The sequence below is a fragment of the Aotus nancymaae genome, unplaced genomic scaffold (assembly GCF_030222135.1).
Source record: "Aotus nancymaae isolate 86718 unplaced genomic scaffold, 86718_ANA_hifiasm-v0.15.2.pri h1tg000076l, whole genome shotgun sequence".
Lineage (NCBI taxonomy): Eukaryota > Metazoa > Chordata > Mammalia > Primates > Aotidae > Aotus > Aotus nancymaae.
The window spans coordinates 532,358-559,068 of record NW_026988491.1 but is presented as its reverse complement, the minus strand read 5'-3'; the positions used below and the strand labels follow the sequence as shown (position 1 = coordinate 559,068).

The following is a 26,711-nucleotide window of genomic DNA, read 5'->3' as shown; positions in this document are numbered from 1 at the left end:
TGTATTTGCATATTAAAAGGCTAGGGTGGGAGGGACAGCTTTTTCATAGGCTATGTGAATGACATGTCTGGTCAAACCAATCCCATGAGCCCTATGCAAATCAGACACCGCCCTCCTCCAGCCTCTATACACCTGGCAGGTTTCTGCCCTCCTTGGGGTTCCTCTCTGCTTTGGAGTGTCCCTCCGTCTGTCTCTGTACAGGGGAGCTTCTTCCTTCTCCCTTCCTTCTTGTCCCTTCTTGCCTAAACTCTCCGCTCCTTAAAACCAAAAAAAAAAGAAGAAAAAAAAGGCAAAAGAAAGGAAGAGTAAAGGAAGGAAAGCGGGGAGCAGAAGAGAGTAAAGGAAGAGAGAAGTGAGAGAGAGGGGGAGACGGAACCACTTTTGTGGGAAATGAATCGAAACCAACCACTTCATGGACGCTCCAGCACCACTTAACCTGACTTTCCTGCTGCCCCTTAAGACATTTCAAAAACTTAGTTTGGTAGGGCTCAGTGCCTCATAATCCCAGCATTTTGGGAGGCTAGCAGGGAAGATCGCTTGAAGCCAGGAGTCTGAAACCAGCCTAGGCAACACAGCCAGATCCTCTCTCTACAAAAAAAAAAAAAAAAAAAAAAAAAAAAAAAAACTAGCCAGGTATGACGGTACACGACTCTACTCTGGAGGCTGAGATGGGAACATCGCATGATTCCAGGAGTTCGAAGCAACAGTGAGCTATGATCACACCACTAAACTCCAGCTTGGGTAATAGAACAAGACCCTTTCTCAAAAACAAAAACCAAAAAACACTCCTTACTCAGCTTCGTGTAGTGGTCAAAAGCTTTAGCTTGGAGTGTGGCAGACTCCAGCTCAGCGCACCACCATGTGTAAGACACCAGGCAAATCCCTTCACCTCTGAGGCTCGGCTCCTTGCCTGTAAAAAGCGGCCAAGCATGACCTGCACAGGGTCATTCCGTAGACGAACTGAGAGCACATATGTAGAGCACTGAGCACCAAGGGGCTCAATAACTGTTATCCTCACCACTAACTATACAGATAATCTTTTCTAAAGCTTCTTAGACGTACCTGTGCTATTATGGGTAACCTGGAAGCAACCATCATGTTTGTGTTGCACTATGAAGTTATAACAAAGGCGTTATGTCTAAGATTTGACTGAGAGTCTCAGTTTCAAACATTTAACCGATTTTCCCACCAAGAGCCAAATATTTTATTTCAAAAAGGAACTTCTACTTCAAGAGCGTAATACAATAATAAGGGCCGGACTCAATCTCTCCCCATAAACAACCAGGAAGTGTGACAAACACATTCTATGAAATAACTGTTTTCAGACATGGAAAGGGCTGTGATCTTTCAGAGAAGGAAAATAAACCAGGAGGATCCCAGGATGGGCCAGCTCTTGGCCTGGAGGTCCCTTCTGAACTGCAGCGCTAGGAGGGGGACCCAAGCAGACTGTGGTGGTCTTGCTGAGGTGAGGGCATCAAGAGTTCAGAGATGCTGAGGTTCCTGAAAACACCAAAAAACTAAATAATGAGACGAAGAGGTACAGCGAATAAGCCAGTGTGGCAACAACCTAACACATCAAAGTGTATTCAATTCAAAAGACAACAGGAAAAGGAGACCGAAAGAACACACAGAAAACAGTGAGGGGGATGGGAGGCTTAAGTCCAACTATTCTGATAACTAACTGTAAATGATCTAAAAATTCTAATGAAATAACAGGGATTGTTAGTCTGGATTTAAAAAACAGTCTTAAGCAGATTCTGCCTGTAACAAACACACTTTAAATAGAGACACTTTCAAATTAAAGAATGGAGAAGAGATGTACCATGCCAACACTAACATCAAGAAAGCTGGAGTGACTAAATCAGTATTAGACAAAGTAGACACCAGAGCAATATATTGCCAGGATAAAAGACATTTCATTGTGATAAATGAGTCAACTCCTCAAAAAGACATCACAGGCGTAATGTGTGTGCACCTATCAGAGAGGATATAGCAATTCCTCTCCCAGGTGTTTACCAAGGAGAAATGACAGTGTACATTCACAAGGCTTGTGTATAAATGCCTGTAGCTGCTTTATTCATACTTACTCCACACTGGAAACAATTCCAGTGTCCACGGACAAGTGAACTGTGTTAAGTACACATAAAAGAATAATATTCAGCAATAAAAAGAAACAAAATCATGGCTGGGCATGTTGGCTCATGCCTGTAATCCTAGCACTTTGGGAGGCCGAGGCAGGTGAATCCCTTGAGGTCAGGAGTTCAAGACCAGTTTGGCCAACATGCTGAAACCCCACCTCTACTAAAAATACAAAAATTAGCCAGGCATGGTGGAAGGTGCCTGTACTCCCAGCTACTCGGGAGACTGAGGTACAAGAATCGCTTGAACCCAGGAGGTAGAGGTTGCAGTGAGCCACAATCGTGCCACTGCCCTCCAGCCTGTGCAACAAAGCGAGATTCCCTCTCAAAGAAACGAAGAAAAATCTGATATGGGAGCAACAGTATGGAAGCATCTCAAGAATATTATGCTGAGCCAAGTAAACCAGACATAAAAGAACATGTATTGTTTGAATCCATTTATATGAAGTTCTAGAAAAGGTGAATGTAATCTAGTGTGACTAAAAGCAGATCCATGGCTGCCCAGGGCTGGGGTGAGTTGAACCCAAAGGGCAAGACTATACATTTGAAGTTATGGAAATGCATATTATACATCAATTACATTGTTTTAAAAAGAACATAGCACAGAGCACATTTATTAGTAAACAAGAAAAAAATAAGTAACCTTGGATTCTTATATTTGGTACCTCATGAATAAGAAATCAGGTATATTCTGAAAATAAACTAAAAGGCAACAATGAAAGAAAGGGCCAAAATGAGTGTTCCCAGCAAGGTATTCCATTTCAAGTTCTTTTCTGTCACCAAGTCTGAACTCACTTGCTGGCTGAAAAGCAGAAGCCACAAAACAACTAATTTCAAGCTCTTAAACAGCCATAAATTATAAGATAAGGAAGTGAATTCCTAAAGAGCAAACTCCAAACACTGACAATGATTTAAACTAAAAGAAAATATGTCTTTTGAGAGTAAGTGCATCATCGTACAAGGTAAGAATATTTGCTTCTTTAAAAAGTTGTCCCAGTTTCTCTTTCTGTGTTCCAATGTTATAAACAGTCTCTCTGGGGGCCTAGAAGGACTCTCTCTGTCCCACCTGGGATTTCACTCCTGACTCACACCCTTAAGAATCTTCTCTGTTCATCTAGCAAAAAGCTATCAGTGTCAGGCTAAAGCTCTTAGCTTAATGCTGACCTCAAAGCACCAGGTAGAATGCAGAGGAGGTGTGACAATACACCAGCAAATGGCTCACTCTGCACATCATGTTACTTTAATTTCAAGAGGCATAAATAGTATCATCATCCTATACGCTCAGCCTCTCCTTTATTGTTGGCCCTAACTGGATCCGAGGACACCGTGTCCCCAGCAGGCCACTTCTCCCTGCAACCCTTTTTTGTACTGCAACATAATTTCTTACAAATCTATTGGCTCTATCTTCAAAATTGAGAATTCCATGACTTCCCTTTGCTTCCATGGTTACCCCACTGGTCCAAAGGCCAGCATCATCTCTCACAGCCTCTAGCTTTCTAAGAGGACTCTGAAATGGTATGGATTTGTATCCATGCCCAAATCTCATGTTAAAGGAAGGGCCTGGTGGGAGGTGACTGGATCATGGGGGTGGATTTCCTCCTTGCTGTTCTCATCTTAATCTCATAGATTAAGATCCCACATTTGCTAATATTGCTAGAGCATATAATTTTTTTTCCTAAAATATGTGGACCCCGGCAGAGAGAGAGCTACAAAGTTGAGTTTAGCTGCAGAGGCTGGCTGATCAGCAAGGCTTGCCTCTTGGCTAAGCGAGTAGGTTCCCCACATTTCCCTTAGGATTTAAATTCGTGCCGCAGGAAAATGACCAGGAGGCTGTTTTGGGTATCTCAGGGGCTCTTTGGAGATAGTAAACACACTTAGCAACTGTTCAATACTGGAATGCCAGAGGGGTGTGGGCTTCCCACACATACTCTGCTACCCATCTTTTGCAGAATGAGCCGGTTAGGGATGGGCATCTTCTATGGCCTGACTGTCTTCGTCTTCTCCATGTGCCTTTTTGTTTAATGAGACATTCCTAGTGAAGGACTCAAACATATTTGATTGAATGTCTCCTTCAGCAAACCACATAAAGTAGACCAGCTACAGAGAGATCTCTGTGCACAGCTGCCAAATCCTGGATTTTAGTATCATTATATAGGAATAAAAAGTATACCGTTGATATGTCTTTTTTTTTAAAGAACTTCATATGCATGCTAATTTCCACACTAAATTTTGCTAGTTATAGGCGGAAAAAGCATATGACTTCCAACTCAGGCTCTACCACTTGGGAGTTGTGCAAACTTGATCACATCATTTTACCAACACATTACTGAAGTATCTAGTACACAGGTAGCATCCCTGTCTTAAACTAACAGTAATTCTACTTATCGACTAATAGTATTCTAATCACACGATCAGAAGAGCTCAGGGAAAATTAAGTAGTAAAAATTAAACAGATAATAGTCGGCCGTGCACAGTGGGTCACACCTGTAATCCCAGCACTTTGGGAGGCTGAGATGGGTGGATCTCTTGAGCCCAGGAGTTCAAGGTCAGCCTGGGCAACATGGCAAATCCTTGTCTCTATAAAAAAAAAACACAAAAATTAGCCACACGTGTTGGTGCATGCCTGTGCCTGTAGTCCTAGCTACTCAGGAGGCTGAGGGAGGAGGATTGCTTGAGCCAGGAGGTCAAGGCTGCAGTGAGCTGAGACTACACCACTGCATTTCCAGCCTGGGCCACAGAGTGAGATCCGTCTCAAAAAATAAATAAGTAACATTTTTAAAAAATAAAAGACAACATATTTGCTAGCCAGCAAATCAGCAATCCTATAGTTTCCAGTGATTAGCAGATGTTAAAGGATTGTGTTATTCCAATAAAATGTAGCTTTTCTGAATTCTTTTTTTTTGGGGGGATGATAATTTTGGGCTGATTTTAGAACTTGGATAATAATTTTAAAAAGGAAAACCAGCCCTAATAAGCCGGGTTTAAAAAAAAAAAAAAAGACAACCAAATTTTCCCATAGAACTGATTTAGCCTTTTCTGCTCTTTTTATCTTTTTTAACCCAAATCTCTCAGATGTCCCAAATGTTCAGAGGTGCAGAGGCTGCACTGCAGGGGCACATGGCGGCTCCCAGCCTGGGCAGACTCCAGCACCAGGAGCTGATGCCCAGACTTGCTAAGTCCAACACAGATGATGAAGTCAGCTGAAAAGACTGCCTTGCCAGTAGATTTGTAAGTAACAGCTTTTCTCTCTACCCTAATGTCCTTCCTTTCTGGGCAGGATTTTTCTTAGGAAATCCAAGTTGAAACTGTGCAGAGGCTGTGACCCTAAGTCACCCAGGCTCCCCGTACTGCTTGCACCCTGTCACTGCGCTGCCTCTTCAACGGAAAATCCAATTAGCTGTGCTAAGTCCAGTGTTGATCTCTGCTGTCTGAAAGTTTACACGGCTCTTTCACTCTTTCTCTCACTAAAAGTCTCCACAAAGGCATGGATAATGGATGCAGAACTGAATAGGACCCCAGGGTTTTCTTCTCTGAGGCTGTGGCTGCTCTGGCTGGAGAAGTCTTACAGATCAGATAAGACAGGGTGAAAACTGACTGTGTCACTGTCAATCAGGGGATCTGTCAGGCGAAACCCTTCACTGTGACAGAAATGAACACTTGCAAACAAAGGTAGGAACAAGAAGACAACAAAGTTGAAGTTGGTTCCCAGGTTAAGGTCTTCCTCCCTACAACCTTCTGCAAGATTGCTCTACTTGCTGTAATTTAACCCCAACCTTTGAATCCACAGCTTCTGATTTATACAGCTTTTAACCAACTATGTTATATTTTAGATCATTAAACATGTCAAGCAATATTTTTACAAATTATGAAATCGACTGGCAACTTTATTCATTGAAACTGACAAAAAGAAGTAATCCTAAAATGTTTTAGTTTGAGTTATGTTTTTTAATATGTTGGGGCTTTTTATAATTACCAGATTTTTAAAATAAGCATCCATGGTATATCTACATCCATCTTTATTGTGATAGGGACTGCTCAGAATTTTTTTTTTAAAAAAAGGACTCTTAGAGGTGGTAATTTCTGTTTTTATCAATGTATTTTTTGATATATAATGAAACATAAACCTTTGCTTTCAACTTTCACAGCAGGTACATTTCTTATGCCTTGGCCCTAGATGTCAAATAGAATTTATGTATTCTTTCTAGGTAAATGTTCTTTGAAATCATGCTAAATATGTTTGAGACCAACTGAAAAAACATTTAATAAATTAAAGTGAAAAGTAAAACTTGAAAGGAAATAAAAGGCACCAGACTGGAAACAAAGAAGTAAAACTGTTTTTATTCAACAGGATTCCACACATAAAAAAATTCTAAGGAACACACACACACACACACACGTGCACGTGCACGCACACCTTACTAGAACTGATAAACTAGTTCAGGAAGATCACCAGATACAAGATCACTACACAAAAATTCATTCTATTTCCATATACTAGCAATGAACAACCAAAATTAAAATAAAGAAAACAATTACATTCACAATAGCACCAAAAATATTAAAATACTTAGGAATAAATTTAATGAGACACACAAGGGCAAATATCCACATGCCAAAAAGATACACTTAGGCCTTGCCTTACACCATAGGCAAAAATTTACTCAAAATCTTCCACAGACCGAAATATAAGAGCTAAAACAATAAAACTGCCAGAAGAAAACCTTTGTGAATTTGGTAGGCAAAAAGCTCTTAAATATGACACCAAAGTTTGAGTCATAAAAGAAAAAAATGTATAAATTGGACTTCAAAATCAAAACCTGTGCTTCAAAAGTCACCATTAGGAAAATGAAAAAGAGACTGGATTCCAGCCGCCAACCAGAGGAAAATATTTGTAAAACATACATAAACAACAAATAGCATAGATGAAGACAATCCAACTTTCAGGATGGATAAAAGATTTAAATAGAAATTTCACTAAAGGAGATATATAAATAACTAGTTCGCATAGACGTGTTTAATATCATTAACTATTAGAGAAATACAAATCAAGACCACAATAAGATACCACTTCCTATCCATTCAGACGGACATAATTTTTAAAAAAATAACAAGTATTGATGAGGATATGCTAAACCTGGAATGCTCATAAATTGATCGTGGGAATGTAAAATAGTACAGCCACTTTGGAAAGCAATTTGGTAATTTCTTAAAAAGTTAAACACGAATTTGCCATACAACCCAGCAATTCTACTCCTACGCAAAGACTCAAGAGAAATAAAAACATATGTCCATAAAATACTTGTACACAAATGTTTATAGTAGCATTGCTCATACCAGGCAAAAAGTGGAAATATCCAAATGCCCATCACCTGCTGAATGAACAAAGTGTGCTCTGCAGGCTGGGTACTGTACTGTGGCTCACGCCAGTAATCCAGCACTTCAGGAGGATGAGGCAGGTGGATCGCTTGAGGTCAGGAGTTCGAGACCAGCCTGGGGCAACATAGTGAGACTTCGTCTCTACAAAAATACAGAAATTAGCTGGGCGTGATGGCATGTGCCTGCAGTTCCAGCTACTCAGGAGGCTGAACCAGGTGACTCATTTCAACCCAGGAGGTGGAGGTTGCAGTGAGCAGAGCGATTACACCACTGCACTCCAGCTTGGGTAAGAGAGCAAGGCTCTGTCTCAAAAAAAAAGTGTGCTCTGTCCATAATATGGAATGCTATTTAGCAACAAAAAGGAATGATGTACAGATACACACAGCAACATGGATTAACATCAAAAACCTTATGCCAAGTTAAAGAAGCCAGACGCAAGAGATTACCAACTTTATACCATATAATTCCATTTTTATGAAATGTCTAGAAAAGGCAGATGGAGAGAGACAGGCAGATGAGTGTTTAGTCTGGGGCTGAGGACGGGAGCAGAATAACGACAAATGGGCAGGAAGGATCTTTTGAAGGCGTGGAAATGTTTGTAAATTGTATTGTGGTAATGGTTATACTACTGTAGAAATTTACCAAAATCATCAAACAGTACATTTACAATGGGTGAATGGCATATACTTGTTTTGCATTTTGAGGGTTGGTTTTTGAGACAGAGTCTTGCTCTGTTACCCAAGCCGGAGAGCAATGGTGCAATCATGACTCACCAAAGCCTTGAAAAATTAGCTGGGTGTGGTGGTACACACCTGAAATCCCAGCTACTCAGGAGGCTGAGGCATGATGAGAACTGCTTGAACCCGGAGGCAGAAGTTGCAGTGAGCAGAGATTACGCCACTGCATTCCAGCCTGAGTGACAGAGCGAGACTCTGTCCCAAAACATAAGTTAAAAAAAAGAAATTTTTTAATGTTTAAAATGATACCATTAAGAAGCAGAAAGAAAAGTCCAGAATGTGGAACTTCTACAACACATTGGACTCAGTTTCTTCAGTAAGTCAATTACCTGTGCATGTGTTGGTGGGGGGGCAATGCAGGGGAACTGTTCTAGATTACAAGAAATATTATCGCCAATTACAAGAACAGTATTTGAATGTTGATTCAAATCAAGAGTAAAAAAGAAAATTAAGTTAATCAGGGAAATTTGACAATAAACTCGGTATTAGAGTACCCTAAGAATCATGGTAAATTTCATGTTTGGGGTAAAGGTATTGAGGTTGTATAAGAAAGCATGCATACTTTTTAGAGATGCACATAGAACTAAATGTTGTGACTACTTTGTTAATTACTTCAGCAACCACAAAAAAAGACGAGATGGGAAAACAATTCTAGCAAAATGGTGAAACAGATCAAACCTAGGTGATGTAAACATATGTGTGTATATATATATATATACACACACAAACATACATATACATACATATGGGGTAATTATTCTAGTCTAGTTGTTTTTAACATAAACAATTTCATTTAAGAGCTGCCATTCATTGAGCATCTGCTGAGAGCCAATCGTCATGTTAAGGGCTTCCTGTGCACCACCAGCTAAATCCTCTCAACAGCCTCATGGTTCAGAACTATTATTATCCCTACTATTACAGATAAAAAGTAATGAAAGAACTACCACTTCAGGGTGTAGCCAAACAATCTGCCAGTTCGGCAAAGCCTCAGGGGCCAAGTAAATGAAAGACTACTAGGGTTTTCATTTTGAAAACAATTTTTACCAGTTGGCCACAGTACACATGGGAGGGCAGTCCCCAAGTCCTATGGTTGATCCTGTGTGTCAGGGACCTTGGTAGGTAATAAAAGAGGGAAAAGGAGGCAGATAGAGGGTGAAACAGAGCAAGACAACCAGCAAAACAATGAGGGAAGAGGGAATGAAAGACAGTGAGGGGAAAGAGTAAGGCAGGAATGCATGGAGTCAGTGACAGAAGGCGCAATGGAACCTGGAAAAGGAAGACCTGGAGTGTCAGACACATTTACTCCCACCATGGCCCACCTTCCACTCTCCCCCAATCCCCAAGACCAGGCAGAAAGCGAGACTACTACAGAGGAAAACAAAGACCAGGCCCACAGCACGAGACAGCTCTGTCAAAACGTAATTACAGATGGTGATGTGCGCTCTCCCTAAGCCGCCGACCAGCCACTATTCTTTCCTGTGACCATGACGTTCCCAAGCTCAAACTCAGCTTCTCCCGATCAGATCCAAGCTCACAAATTGAAAGGAAGAAAAGAAGAAATTATTTATTTAAACAGTGTTTAAGAGCTTGAGATAAAATTTGCAGCCCATCAGCACCCAATGAGGCTGCTGTCAGGGAAGAATCTGTACAGCTGAGATACTGGACCACAGTAACGCCACTGGGTGCTCAGGTCAGAGCCTCCCGGTGCCAGGGTCAGGAAAGGTTTTAATCCAAACGATGGGAAATACACCGCTGGGGGTGCTGTATGTATATCTGGGGGGACTGTAGACAGGAAAGGAGATTCAGAAGGGAGAGAGAAGAACAGAAAACACAAAAGAAGAATCCTCGATGCATTTCAGAAACTGGAATGGGAGCTGAAGGGGAAAGCAGACTGATGTTCTGATCCATGCAACCACCAGAAGGAACCTTGAAGGCCTTATGCTGAGGATGCAAAAGGCCACACAGTGTATGATTCCCTTCATGTGGCATGTCCAACATAAGCAAATCCATGGAGGCAGAAACTCGATTCGTGGTTGCCAGGAGCTGAGGGAGGGTGGAGTGGAGAAGGACCACTAATGGGTACAAGTTCTTTTTGGGGTGATGAAAACATTCTAAAATTAGATAGTACAGATGGTTGTATGACGGTGAATACACAAAAAGTCACTCAACTGTTTACTTTCAACGTGTGGGTTGTATGCCATATGAAATATACCTCAATCAATCCACAAAAAATAAATTTAAAAAAATGTTTAACTAGCAAATGAAAAGATAAATAATTCCTTTTCCCTCCACTCCCAGAGATACGGAGTTTCTCTCTCTTGTTATCATAAGTTTTATTTTGTTTCTTAGTACAAAATCAGAAGCAAAGGAGAACATCTGTGCAGCTCATAACTAACCACACACCATGAAAATAATGAGAAGCTGTGAGAACTAATGATACGAAACCCAACCTCTTTTATCTGTTCCCCAGCCAACTCCAAAGACCAGTCGCTTTCCACACGCAGCCCTCGGGCACAGAGAGACCACACGTCATCTGCTTTTCCAAATCACTGCATCCACCTTTTCCTCGCTGTACATCATGGGTGATCAAAGAATCTCTACCTGCCAAAGACCGCCTTCAAGACAGGCTAATTTCTGTAAACCAGAGAAAGTGGTTTACAAAACTCCAAAGATTTTCTGCACCGGTTTCTACTGGTAATTATTTCATTATTTACTCGTTATTATTTTATTATCAGAGTAAAAAAGAAGAAGTGGGAATCAGAACAAGTCACTTCATCTCCCCATGTCTACGTCTCCTCATCAGCAAACAAAAGGGTAAGCCCAGAAATACCTCGAAGAATACGCAGTCTGGAAGGGATCAATCAGTCTACGTCTATCAGTCATGGAAACACAGCACAAATTAAGTTCTAGGGAACTTTAATTTCTTGGAATTTTCATAAAGTAATTTCCTCCAGCCATAAAATAATTTTAAAACTATGACGCATAGCTCCCCAGCAAACCACCTCAGTAACCCCATGAGGCAAGCAAGGCGCAAGGAAAAGAAAGAAGTATCCTGTTTTCTTAAACATTCAGCACCGCTGATTTCATGTGAAAATCCTAGAACTGCTCATTTCCCAAGAGCTTATCATAGAACTTGTTACTAGGAATATAAGCCATCATTAAATACCTTATTAATTACATGAAATTTCTTTTATTCCCAGCTGCAGCTATAGAGGATATAACACATTGGGGGGGTACATTCATATATTACTATAGCATTGCCCAATTTCATCACTAAAATTATAGTATGCCAAATGAACAAGCAGGACTTACCAATTTTCTGATTGAAAATCTTGTCAAAGGTTATTTCGTTTCTCTCTGCAAGATACTTCTGCATCACACTCCGGATACTGGAAGGGAAAAGTAACACATTTTTAACAATACAACCTACATGATGAGTAACCGTCCGAAGAATGAAAGAGATATGGGTGTCTCGACTCAAAGATATCAGCTTTACAAGAGACCCTTCTTACATGAAATGCAGACTAGCCTAAAAACTGGAAACGCCAGAGCCTTAGCCACCATCTCCTCCTGCGACACAGAACCAACCTTACTCATAGAAACTCAACTGCAGAAAATAAGGGATTTGAAAACCCACGCTCAATATATCTGCTCTCCAAAATACTCACAAAGGTGTCCACACGCACAAACACGTGCACACAACACACACCCTACATGCACTGCACACACCACACATGCATGTGCCCCCCAACCACAGGATTCTGCTACTCAAAAACTGGGCTTCTTTCTAAAACAAGAGTAAACGTTCCCTAGATATATTAATATTTTTAAAAATCATATTTCTGTACTCCAACAATAAAGCACCAAAAAATAATTAAAAGATTTAGCTTGCAACAAAATAAAAAACATTAAATACTTTGAAATTCTTCTTTCAAAATATGTGCAAGAACTTTATGGGGAAAATTACAAATTGTATTGGGAGAAATTAAAGAGGACCTAAATAGGAAGCTATACCACAGTAATAAACAGAGAAATTTGGTACTATAAAAGTTCAAAGTCTACCCAGATTTATCTATGAAATCAGTATCATCCCCATCAACATTCCAATAGGGTTTTTCTTAGAACCTAGAAATAAATAAGCTCTAAAATTTATACAAAAAATACAGGATCAAGAATAGCCAAAACCCTTCTGAAAAAAGAGAATAAAGATACTTGGGCTTATTATGAAGTTAAAATAATAAAGACAGGATAAACAAACTGATCCAGGAAATGGAAGAGAGTGAAGAAACTGAGTCACACATACATTCGATCTGACATATAATAGAATTAGGCCAGAAAAATGGGGGAAGGATGGATAGATAATTCAGTAAGTGAACCCCAAAAGTGATTATCCAAATGGAAAAAGTAGAAAATTGATTCTCTATCATCCACTCATGGTGAGAGTTAACAATAACTTAGCATTATCTTTTTTTGTTTTACTTTTTAAAACAAATTGAAGCATAATTTATATATAATTAAATGCATACTTAAAGTATATTGTTAGCCAGGCGAGGTGGCTCACATCTATAATCTCAGCACTTTGGGAGCCCAAGGCAAGTGGATCACCTGAGGTCAGGAGTTCGAGACAAGCCTGGACAACATGGTGAAACCCCATCTCTACTAAAAATACAAAAATTAGCTGGATATAGTGGCAGGTGTCTGTAGTCCTAGCTACTAGGGAGGCTGAGGAAGGAGAATCTCTTGAACCTGGGAGGCAGATGTTGCAGTGAGCCAAGATCATGCCACGGCTTGGGGGACAGAACAATACTCCATTTAAAAAAAAAAAATGTATACTGTTAAATGTGCTTCTGTCAAACATATACACCTATATAACTACTATCTTAAGATACAGGATATTTCCATTGCCCCAAAAAGCACCCCTTTACAATCAATCTTCCCATGTCCTACAATCCAGGCAACTACTGATCTCCTTTCTGCTAACACAGATTGCATGTTCCAGTTCTAGAATTTTATATAAAATCAAATTACACAATATGTTGTCTGTTGTGTCTGGCTTCTTTTGTTTGACATAAGGCAGCTCCATCCATATTGCTATGTGCATAAGTATTTTGTTCCTTTCTAATGCCAAATAGCATGGTATTATATGAATATTCTATAATTTGTTTACCCAGCCATCTGTTGACAGACATTTGGGTTGTTTCCAGTCTGGGGCTACTATAAACAAAGGTGCTTTAAATATCTACATATAAGTCTGTTTATGAGAATGAGTTTTGATTTTTCACAGGTAAATACCAGGCAGTGATATTATTGGTCATATGGAAAATCATATTTAAAATGATGAAACACTGATGAATGATATCACAAACTGGTGGTACCATTGTACAATCCCACCAACAACGTGTGATAGTTTCAGCTGCTCCACATCCTTGTCAACACTTGGGTTGTAAGTCTTTAAATTTTAGAACTGTGCGCAGTGGTTCATGCCTGTAATCCCAGCACTCTGGGAGGTCAAGGCAGGCAAATCACCATGCAAAACCCCATCTCTACTAAAAACAAAAAATTAGCTGGGTGTAGTGGTGGGCGCCTGTAATGCCAGCTACTCGGGAGGCTGAGGCAGGAGAATCACTTGAACCCCGGAGGCAGAGGTTGCACGGAGCTGAGATTGTGCCACTGCACTCCAGCCCTAGCGACAGAGAGACCCTGTCTCAAAAAAAAAAAAAAAAATTTAGCCACTCTATTGGGTGTGTAGTAGTAACTTATTATACTTTGTATTTTAATTTGCATTTCTCTAATGAATAATGATGTTGAGCATGTTTGTACATGATTATTGGAATTCTCTCTTCCTTTTAGAGGTGTGTAGACAAATATTTTGTCTACCTTTTAATTGAGTTGTCTTATTATTCAGTTGTACAACTTCTGTGCATAGTCCAGAAATAATCACTATGTTAGATTTATGTGATGCTAAGATTTTCTCCCAGTTAGCACCTCAGCTCTTCATCTTCTTGAAGGAGTCCTTCTAAGAGCAGAGGTATTTACCTGATGAGTTCCTATATATTGACATTTCTTTGATGAATAGTATGTGCTAAGAAGTTTTTCATGCCTCAAGGTCATGAAGATTATAAGCTATTCTTTCCTTTAGAAGTTTTAAAGTTTTAGCTTTTGTGTAAACACAAAAATGGTCTAATATCCATTTCAGGTTAATTTTTGTGTAGAGTACAAGGTGGAAATCAAAGTTCTTTTTTTTTCTTATAATATTTCATTGTTCTGGTATTACTTCTTGAAAAGACTCCCTTCTTTCTCTCTTCTCCATTAAATTATCTTGGCACATTTGTTGGTTCAGCACTAAATAGATGCAGGTCTATCTCTGGACCATCCTGTTACATTGATCTGTAAGTTGGATCAATGAATTTAAATTATTTCTAATATAACCAATTAAAATTATAAAATTCCCTCTAGGCATTGATTTAACTGCATCTCACAAATACTGACACATTCTATTTTCATTTTCATTCTATTCTAATTATTTTCTAATTTCCCTTGAGATTTCTTCCTTAACCTATGAGTAATTTCGAAATGTGTTGCTTCATTTCCAAATACTTGGAGATTTCCAGTTATCCTTCTGTTGTTACTTTAATTCTTTGATGGTCAGAGAACATACTTTGAATAACTGAATTCTTTTAAGATTTGTTGATATATGTTTTATTGCCTAGAATTCGATCTATCGTTTTGAGTAGTTCATGGGCACGTAAAGGGAATGTGTACCCTGCTGTTGGATACACTGATTCAGAAGTGTCAACTGGGGCAAGTTGGTTGATAGTGCTGCTTAGACTTTTCTCTATCCTTACTGATTTTCTGTCTACTTTTTCCATAAATTACTGAGAGAGGAATGTTGAAACCGTTACCTATAACTGTAAATCTATTTCTCGTTTCAGTTCTGTTTTCATTATATATTTTACTGCTCTGTTGTTAAGTACATGAACGTTTAAGAACATTGTTGTGCTTACCTGATGAAATGACCCCATGGTATTTACAAAATGTACCTTTTCAATGCCTGTTTATAATCTTTGTTAAGTCTATTTCATCAGATATGAATCAAGTCACTGCAGCTTTCTTTTGGTTAGTGCTTACACGGTATTATCTTTGCCTATCTTTTTACCTTTAAGGATTTATATCTTCATATTTAAAATAAGTTTCTAGGTCACAACAGACAGTCATCCCTTGGCATACAAGCCATGGGTTCCAGGTCCCGTCTCAGATCCCAATACCCTAGGATGCTCAAGTCCCTTATATAAAATGGTGTAATATCTACAGAGAACTTACGAATATGCTCCTGAATAGTTTCAATCATCTCTAGGTTACTGATAAGACCTAATGCAATGTAAATGCTATGTAAATAGCTGTTACACTGGATTGGTTTTTATTTGTATTTTTATTGTTGTATTGTTATTTTTCATTGTTTCTTTCTTTCCAAATATTTTGATCTGCGGTTGGTTGAACACTGAGATACAACCCACAGGCATGGCCGGGCATGATGGCTCACACTTGTAATCCCAGCACTTTGGGAGGCTGAGGTGGGTGGATCACCTGAGGTCAGGAGCTCTAGACCAGCCTGGACAACATGGTGAAACTCCATCTCTAATACAAATAAAAAACTTGGTGGCAGTCGCCTGTAATCTCAGCTACTCAGGAGGCTGAGGCAGGAGAATCACTTGAACCTAGGAGGTGGACATTGCTGTGAGCCGACCGCGCCACTGCACTCCAGCCTGGGTGACAAGGGCAAGATTCCGTCTCAAAAAAAAAAACATCGCAGATATGGTCAGCCGACTGTAGCCACAGATATGGACAGCTGACTTTATAGCTGGCTCTTGCTTTTCCGCCCCACCTGATGATCTCTGTCTTTTAAATGAAGTGTTTAAACAATCTGCATATTTCTGTTGGGTAGATACATGTACGCGAATTAGCTAGATCATATGGTAAATATGTTTTAGTATAACTTTTTAAAATACTGCCAAACCACCTTCTTTTGTAGCTATGCCCTTTCAGATTCCCATCAGCAATACAGAATTCCTGTTTCTCCTTGAACATACTTATTTTCTAAATTTTTTATTTTACCCATTTTAGTGGGTGTCAAATAGCATCACATTGTGATTCTAATTTCCATTTCCCTAATGAGTAATGATACTAAGCATTTTTTCCTATGCTTATTAGCTATTCATGTAACTTCTATAGTGAATTGGCTATTCAAATATTTTGCCCATTTTGAAGAGGACTGGTAACTTCATATTCAATTGCTGAGTTCTTTATATATTCTGGATACAAGTTATTTATCATACATGTGATTTTCAAGTATGTTCTCAGAGTCTATAATTTGTCTTTGCACTTGCTTAGTGGTGTCTTTAAAGGACAAGTTTTAAATTTTTGATTAAACCCAATTTATCAGTATTTTTCTTTTATGGATTGTGCTTAATGGTGTCATAGCTAAGAATTCTTTGCCTAACCCAATGTCACTAAGACTTTTTCTTAGACATTCTTCTAGAAGTGTTACAGTTTTAGCTTTTGTAGAAGTGTTATAGTTTTAGCTCATAAATGTAGATTTATGATCAATTTTGAGTTATTCTGGGAGTATGGTGGGAGGGAAATATGTAAGGGTTTTTGGTTTTTGTCTTTATTTTTGCATATGGATATCCAATTTTTCTAGCAACATCTTGCTGAAATTCCTATCATTTCCCCCACTGAATTGTCTTGGCATTTTTTCAAAAATCAATTACTGTAAATGCTAGGATTTCTCACCTCCATCTTCTGTTCCACTATGTTCTTTATGCCAGTGTAACACTATGTTGATGATGACAGCTCTACAGTAAGTGGTGAAACCAGTCTAAGTCCTCTTTGTTCTTTTTTCAAAATTGTGTTGTCTATTCTGCTTGGATTTCAAAAGGGACTGCAGTGAATCTATAGATCAGTATGGGAAGAATTGCCATCTTTTTGTTTTTGACACAGGGTCTCACTCTGTTGCCCAGGCTGGAGTATAGTGAAGAGATCATGGCTCATTGCAGCCTCGACCCACTGGGCTCAAGCAGTTCTCCCACCTCAGACTCCCAAGTAGCTGGGAACACATGTGCATGCCACCGTGCCCAGCTAATTTCTATAATTTTTTTGTAGAGACAGGGTCTCACCATGTTGCCCAGGCTAGTCTTGAACTCATGGGCTCCTCAAGTGATCCTCCTGGCTCAGACTCCCAAAGTGCTGGGATTACTCCAAAGTGCTGGGCTCACAGTGTGTGCCACCATGCCAGGACAAGCACTGCCATCTTAATAACAGTGAACCTGCTTTCGTCTGTACTTTGTTCCTGTTCTCCCCTTTTCTTGCCTTCTTCTTCTTATGATTCAATTTTTATCTTCCCTACTAGATTATTTTAACTCTTTTCTTTTTTTTCCCCCTTAGGAGTTGCTCTAGGGTTTACAATACACATCTGTACTTACCATAGTCTACCTCTAAATAAACATTTTACATTTCCGTGTCCTCTCTATGATTTGTGCTATTATTGTCCTACATGTTCTAAACCTCCCCATATATTTTTATTGTTTTGGCTTTAGACATGCAACGTCTCTATATTCAGTGGCCTTTATATTATTGCGGGTGCTCTCTATTTCTTTGTGGAGATTCAAGTGTCCCCTGGTATCAAACGCCTTCTATCCAACACATCTTCTCCAACACCTCTTGTAATGCAGGTTAACTAGCAATGAATTTTCCCAGCTCTTGTTGGTCTAAAAAGTCTTTATTTTGCCTTTAGTTTTAGAAGATATTTGTATTGGGTATAGGATCCTAGGTCGGCAGGTTTGTTTTGTTTCCTCATGGCACTTACTGTCACTCCACCGTCTTCTGCCTGCATAGGTTATATAAGAATTGTGCTATAATTTTTATCTTTGTTCCTCTGTACGTGCATTTTGTTTTAATCTGGCTGCCTTTCTTTATCTAGCTTCTTTAAGAATTTCTCTTCATTGTTGGTCAGCAGTTTAACTATAATGCATCTAGAGTTATGATTTCTCTCCCTACCTTTACTCTGCTTGGGGTTCTCTGAACATTTTTTAAACTTCATTAATTGACACATAATAGTTGTACATATTCAGGGGTGCAATGTGATGTTTTGATACATACAATGCATAGTGATCAGATCAGAGTAATTAGCATATCCATTATCTCAAACATTTATCATTTCGTTGTGATGGGAATATTCAATGTCCTCCTTCTAGCTAACTGAAATTATGTATTATTGTTAACTATAGTCATCCTACAGTGCTATAGAACACTAGAATGTATTTCTCTTATCTAGCTGTAATTTTATATCCTTTAACGAATGTCTTCCTTCCCCACCCTTTCTCCTACCCTTCCCAGTTTTCTATCTCTGCTTTTGGAAAATTCTCAGCCATTTTCTCTTTGTGTATTTTTTTAGTTGGTTCTTTCTCTTCTCTTTCTTATATTTCACTTACTCTTATGTTAGAACATTTGATATTGCCCCACAACTTTTAGACATGGAACAGGAGACCATACTCATAAATCCAAAACTAAAAATATAACCTATAGAAATACATATATATAATAAAACCATACATTTCTGAAAGGCAGGGAAATGCATAATGTGCAGTTATGAGTGGTTGCCTATAGGGAGAAGAAAGAAATACAGGCCAGGAGATGGAATGGGGAAGGAACTCGCAGTAGAAGGAAATTATTCTCTGTATCCTTGTTCTCATGCTAGTACTAGAAGTGCTTATAATATTATTTAAAATGAATTAATAAATGTTTCAATGACTATAAAATAAAGGCCATGCATAAATTAATGAGAGAGTATCATGAATCAAGTACCATGATTAAATTCTGTGAATAGAAGTCCAGCACTTGAGCCATGGTAAGTATTAAGTAAATTATGAGTCTCAATAAAGACATGCATGAAGAGGAAGGGTTAACTTTTCAAACAAGTTACAAGACATGCTAAAACTCTGCCAGGGATGGCCCTATCACTAATCGAACAGTACATAAGATTAACCAGTTACTTGACTCTGCATTTAATTATACCTAGCTATAATAAGTCACTCATAGTACTCTCCGGTGTCAAAGTTCTGAGGGAATAAATAAAATAATAGTTTAAATTTTTTTTAATTGCAAATTATTGATAAAACTTTCAAATAGATGTTTAAAATACAATATAAAAGTAAAAACTAGATATTAAAATGTTCATCTCTCACTTTTCATATTGTCAAATATTTCCTTGATTGAAGCAGAATAGTTCAGTTGAGTCCAAACTCTATTCATAGATCACATGACTTCTTTTTGAAGAATGGCAATCTTTCTTTCTTCTTTAGTGGATTAAAATACCTCATTTATTTTATTCATCTAACATTTCATGTATAACGATTGGTTTTCACCTACCATGACTCTCATTCTTCCCCAGGAATACTCTTGAAGAAGTGTTCCAGAACACTTCTAAAACAGTATTCTAAAACAGTTATCAAATTTAGCAATTTACTACCTATTCCATTCTGAGTTTCCAATTTTCCATATAATTCCTACTATGATATGATTTTTACTCTTCCCTTCCTGTAGGGGGTGATTGGATTCTTATATATCTTCATGTAATCATCTTCCCTGAAGCAGAACACTTTATACATCTATAGATACATGTAAATATATGCATGTATATATATACACATATATACAAACATATATATCACATAAGTATATTATATATACATACATACATACATACAAAGGGGATTCTTGCTGTCATCTAGGCTGGATTGCAGTGGTGTGATCATAGCTCACTGCAGCCTCAAACTCCTGGGTTCAAGTCATCCTCCCACCTCAGCCTCCCAAGTAGCAGAAACTACAAGTGCACACCACCACATCCAGTAATTATGTTTTTTCTTTTTGGAGACAATGTCTCACTATGTTGCCCAGACTGGTCTTATTCTTGGCCTCAAGAGATCCCCCACCTCAGACTCTAAAGTAGCTGGAATTATTGGTAGAAGCCACGATGCTCAACAATTTTTTATTCATGTTAAAAAGTCTAATTTTCTCTCTAACCATGAGAAATATAGTCTGTGCTTATATTTTTCCTATAATTCTTGGCTATTTACTTATGTTCTACTTGTAATTTTCTTCACTGTACTATTCAGTTCCCATTTGTATTTTTAATATCTTTCATGTTTTTATTTGTAGCTCAAAGAATGTGGCTGGTTGTCTAACGCCACATACAAAAAGTAACCTGATGTATTTTGGGTTTGTGTGGCTATTGTAAATGGGACTGTATTTTAATTCGGCTCTCAGCTTGAACATTATTGGTGTATAGAAATGTTACTGATTTGTGTACATTGATTTTGTATCCTGAAACTTTACTGAAGTCGTTTATCAATTCCAGGAGTCTTTTGGCAGAGTCTCTACGGTTTTCTCGATATAGAATCATATCATCAGCAAAGAGAGACAGTTTGACTCCTTCTTCACCTATTTGGATCCCTTTTATTTCTTTCTCTTGCCTGACTGCTCCAGTACTATGTTGAATAGGAGTGGCAGGAGTGAGAATCCTTGCCTGTTCCAGTTCTCGAGGGGAATACTTCCACCTTTTGCTCATTCAGTATGATATTGGCTGTAGGTCTGTCATAGACAGCTGTTATTATTTTGAGGTACGTCCCTTTGAAGACTAGTTTGTTCAGGGTTTTTAATGTGAAGAGCACTGGATTTTATTGAGAGCTTTTTCCACATCTATTGAGATGATCATATGGTTTTATTTTTATGTGGTAAATCACATTTATTGGTTTGCATATGTTGAACCAACCTTGCATCTAAGGAATGAAGCCTACCTGATCATGGGGAGTTAACCTTTTTGATGTGCTGCTGGATTTGGGTTTGCTAGTATTTTGTTGAGGATTTTTGCCTCTGTGTTCATCAGAAATATTGACCTGTAGTTTTTTTTCACTGTGTCTTTCCCAGGTTTTGGTATCAGGGTAATGCCCGCTTTGCAGAATGAGTTGGGGAGGAGTCCCTCCTCCTTGACTTTTTTCTACCAGTAGAACTACAAAACACTGATGAAAGAAATCATAGATGATACAAACAAATGGAAGAATGTTCCATGCTCACAGATTGGAAGAATTGATATTGTAAAAATGGCCATGCTGGCTGAGCGCAGTGGCTCACACCTGTAAACCCAGCACTTTGGGAGGCCAAGGTGGGTGGATCACAAGGTCAGGAGCTCGAGACCAGCCTGACCAACATGGTGAAACCTCATCTCTACTACAAATACAAATTTTAGCTAGCTGTGGTGGCAAACACCTGTAGTCCCAGCTACTCAGGAGGCTGAGGCAGGAGAATCACTTGAACCCAGGAGACGGAGGTTGCAGTGAGCTGAGATGGTACCACTGCACTCCAGCCTGGGAAACAGAGCAAGACTCCATCTCAAAAAAAAAAAAAGGCCATGCTGCCCCAAACAATCTACAGATTCAATGTTATTGCTATCAAACTACCAATGTTATTTTGCATAGGATGAGTAAAAACTATTCTAAAATTTATATGGAACAAAAAAAAAAAGAGCCCAAATAGCATAATCCTAAGCAAAAAGAACAAAGCTAGACGATCCTATTACCCAACTTCAAACTATACTATAAGGCTACTGTAACCAAAACAGCATAGCGCTGGTACAAAAACAGACACACAGACCAATGGAATAGAAGAGAGAACCCAAAAATAAAGCCACACACAGCTTCAGCTATCTGATCTTTGACAAAGTCAACAAAAATAAGCAATGGGGAAAGGACTCCCTATTCAACAAATGGTGCTGTGATGGCTGGCTAGCCATATGCAGAAGATTGAAACTGGATGCCTACCTTTTACCATATACAAAAAGTCCTCAACAAAGTCCTCAAAAGAGCTGCAACATAAATGACAGTTGACAAGTGGGACTCAATTAAAGTAGACATCCTACAGAATACAAGAAAATATTCTCAAACTATGCATCTGGCAAAGGTCTAATATCCAGATTCTATAAGGAACTTAACAACAAAAAACAAACAATTCCATTAAAAAATGGGCAAAAGACATGAACAGACACTTCTCAAAAGATACATACAAGTGACCAATAAACATACAAAAAAATGCTCAGCATCACTAATCATCAGAGAAATGTAAATCAAAACCACAATGAGATACCATCTCACACCAGTCAAATGGCTATTATTTAAAAAAAAAAAAATTTTAGCAAGGCTGTGGAGAAAAGGGAATGCCTATACATTGCTGGTGGGAATGTAAATTAGTTGAGCCACTGTGAAAAGCTGTTCGGAGAGTTCTCAAAGAACTTAACACAGAACTACCATTCAACCCAGCAATCCCATTACTGGATATATTTTCTTTCCAAAAGAAAATAAATTGTTCTACCAAAAAACAAAAACAAAAAAAATGAGAAAAAAAAACGGTGTACTCCCATGTTCATCACAGCACTATTCATAATAACAAAGACAAGGAATCAACCTAGATACCCATCAATGGTGGATTGAATAAAGAAAATGTGGTACATCTATACCAGGGAATACTATATCACCATAAAAAAAGAATGAAATTATGTCCTCTGCAGCAACATGAAGGCAGCTGGAGGCGATTATCCTAAGCAAATTAACACAGGAACAGAAAACCAAATACTGCATGTTCTTACTTATAAGTGGGAGCTAAACCCTGGGTACTCATGGACATAAAGATGGTAACAGTAGATACTGGGGATGAATAGAATGGGGAAACACTATTGGGTATTATGCTCAATAGCTGGGCAATGGGATCAGTCATACCCCAAACGCACTACACCCACATAATAAACCTGCACATGTACCCCTTCAATCTAAAATTAAAGCTGCAATGATTTTTTTAAAGTATTTCGAGATGGACCATAGATATAAATATAAAGCCTAAAACTATAATAGTTCTCAAAGAAAATCTATGAAAAAATCTTTATGGCTAGTCCAAGCAAAGACTTCAGACATGACAGCAAAAACATGAACAACAGGAGAAAAACTGATAAATTAATTTTGTCAAAATTAAAAACTGCTGCTCCTGAAAAGACACTCAAGAGGGTGAAAAACAAGCCACATGCTGAGAGAAAACACTGGCAAATCATCTACCTAATTGAGGACCTGTACCCAACATTAACAAAGATCCTTTAAAGCTCAAGAATAAGAAAATAACCCAATAAAAAATGGGCAAATGATTTGAACAGTCACTTCAAAGACGACATGTGGGTGGCAAACAAGCATAAGAAAAGTTGTCCAACATCATTAGTCATTAGAAAAAGGCAAATTAAATCACAAAAAGATTCCACTTCATACCTATTAGAATGGCTACAATTAGAAAAGACCATACTGGCCGGGCGTGGTGGCTCACACCTATAATCCCAGCACTATGGCAGGCCAAGGTGAGAGGATCACAAGGTCAGGAGTTTGAGACCAGCATGACCAACATGGTAAAACCCTCATCTCTACTATCTACTAAAAATACAAAAAAATTAGCCAGGCATGGTGGCGCACACCTCAGGAGGCTGAGGCAGGAGAACTGCTGGAACCCAGGAGGCGGAAGTTACGGTGAGCTGAGACCGTGCCACTGCACTCCAGCTGGGGCGACACAGCGAGACTGTCTCAAAAAAAAAAAACAGAAAAGAAAGAAAAGACCACACCAAACATTGGGAGGAATGAACAACTGGAATTCTCATACACTGCTAGTGGAAATGTAAAATGGAGCAAACACTTTGGAAAACATTTTGGCAGCTTCTTAGAAAGTAAAGTTAAACTATACCTACCATATAATAAATCCATTCCATTTTTAGGTATATACCTGAGAGAAATGAAAGCATATACCGATACAAAGATTTATACATGGATAGTCTTAGCAGCTTTATCTGCGATGGTCAAAAGCTGGAAGCAACACAATGGCCACAACAGGTGAATGACTAAGTAAACATGGGTGTCACTATAATGAAATAGTACCCAGCAATAAAAGGAATGAACTATGAATATATTTAAAAACATAGATGGATCTCAGAATAACTGTGCTGAGTTAAAGAAGCCAGACACCGCCCCCACCCCCCGCCCCCCACCCCCGGCCATCCAAAAAAAAGTACACATTTGATTACAAAGAGGCAGGAGCAAACTTTTAAGGATAGTGCATGTGGTATAATAAAAAATATATTTAGTCTATGTCTCTGGTTCCTGACACAGAGCTCCAAACACACTTGTAATTTCCTGATGGATAGGAGAGTCTTTTATTCCTAAGGAGCCCTTTTCAACTGTACCTGAGTTTATGCTAATGAGCTGACTCTTGGTGGGCTTTTAGATAGCTCAATATGGGGGCTTGTTGCCAGAGGAAGCAAAAGTGTGACTAGACAGTTAAGACTTTCAGCCTCTTCCCCTGACCTTAGGGAGGCTGGGGATTGAGTTCTGTTATCAACACCCAAAGCTTTCTGCGATCAAGCCTATTTTGCTTAAAAACTCTTAAAGAGTTTGGAGAGTTTTCGGGTTGGTAAATACATCATGTGATGGGAAGGTGCACTCAGAGAGGGCACAGAAGCTCTGCTCTCTACCCCTCCCTGCAAGACCCTGCACCATGTACCTCTTCCATTTTGCTATTCCTGAGCTGTAGCTTTCATAATAAAACTAATCATATGGATAGCATTTTGCTGAGTTCTGTGAGTCGTTCTAGCGACATAGCACACTGGAGGGGATGGTCATGGGAGCCCGTGAATTTATGGTCAGCCAGGCAGAAGAATGGGAGACTGGGAACCCCATTCCTAGCTGGCATCTGATTTGGGGCAGTCTTGTGGGAATGAGCACTTAACCCAGCAGTGGGAAGGGGTCTTTGCTAACTTAAGGTGGTGTCAGAATCAAATTGAATTGTAGAACGCCCAGTTGGTAAGATAATTGAGACGTTCATTATCTTAATTTCGGTAATGGTTTTGCCAATGTAGACAAACTCACCAAACTGTGCATTTGAAATATGTTGTTTATCTCAGGTTAATTGCACCTCAATAAAGCTATCTGTCTGTTTAATTACACCATTGGGATGCAGTAGGCAAAACCTTGAGTGTGGGAAACTACACAACAAAATGTCCTGATATCTTTAACAAAAAAATCTCAGGAGAAAATAATGATAGTAGAGAAATATATAGGTCAAAAAAGACTCAAAATAAATACAATCAGGCATAATGTATGAACCTTACTTAAAAACTCAATTCAAGTAAAAAAGTATCCTTTTAAAAAAATAGAGAAATGAGAATGTGCATTCACTATTTGATAATATTAAGAGAGCATTTTTTTTAGCAGTGGCATTGTATTCCACTTTCACTTTTGTATTCTGAAAGAGTTCTATCTTTTAGGAATGCATATAGTAATGTTTATAGATGAAATGATATATATATGGGCTCTAGACATGCTTCAAAATAATCTAAGGTAGATAGGAGGTATAGATGAAACAAAATTAGCTCTGTATTTGATATGGTTTGGCTGTGTCCCCTTCCAAATCTCATCTTGAACTGCAGCTACTATAATTCCCACATGTTGAAGGAGGGACCCAGTGGGAGGTCATTGAATCATGGAGGCAGATCGTTCCCATGCTGTTTTCATGATGGTGAATAAATCTCACGAGATCTAATGGTTTTCTAAAGAGCAGTTCCTCTGCACATGCTCTCTTGCCTGCTGCCATGTAAGATGTGACTTTGCTCCTCCTTCACCTTCCACCATTATCGTAAGGCCTCTCCAGCCATGTGGAACCATGAGTCCCTCAAACCTCTTTCCTTTATAAATCACCCGGTCTCGGGTATGTCTTTATTAGCAGTGTGGGAACAGACTAATACAGTATTAATAACTGAGAAAGCCAAGTGATGGCTATATCAATTTCATACTCCTATTCTCTCCTTCGGTGCATGTTTGAAATTTTCAATATACAAAGTTTTAAAGCATCAAATTCTGGCTTCCAGAGTCCAGGGTTATTACTTTTACACTTCTCACCAAAATAAGGGTTGTGTATATCATACACTGTATACTGCTTGGAGACATAATGACTTGTTTTAATTTAATACCAACTGGCTGGAAATATACCAGTCCTACCCGTCATGGCCTGCTGAGGTCCTGCTGCATAAATGCATGGTAAGTATAATACATATTGTATTATAATTTTAATTTTTTAATACTATGAAAGTGGTTGAGAGACCAGCCACCAGATATCTGCTCCCTGTAGGCCAAGAATAGGTGGGCCAGGTTGTACATGAACACGTTACTAGTAGAGAAACTACAATATTTAGGTCATAGCTAGATAACCTCACATTATTAAGAGCCTACATATTCTATCTGAGGTTTAATTATGTTTTATTCTAATGTCAAAAATAAAATGCATTTAAGCAAATATTTTAATTAATAGGTAATATATTGCCTAGAAAAACTAG

The 26,711-nt window shown here is 38.7% G+C and overlaps 1 protein-coding gene across 1 annotated transcript in view; it reads right to left on the bottom strand.

Annotated features, from left to right (window-relative positions):
* The window catches only part of GRK3 (G protein-coupled receptor kinase 3), a 163,133-nt gene that overhangs the window by 113,171 nt on the left and 23,251 nt on the right, over positions 1 to 26,711 (bottom strand). The window contains exon 2 of the mRNA XM_021666189.2: positions 11,564 to 11,640. Coding sequence (XP_021521864.1) covers positions 11,564 to 11,640 — 77 coding nt within the window. The remainder of the gene's footprint in view (positions 1 to 11,563; positions 11,641 to 26,711) is intronic.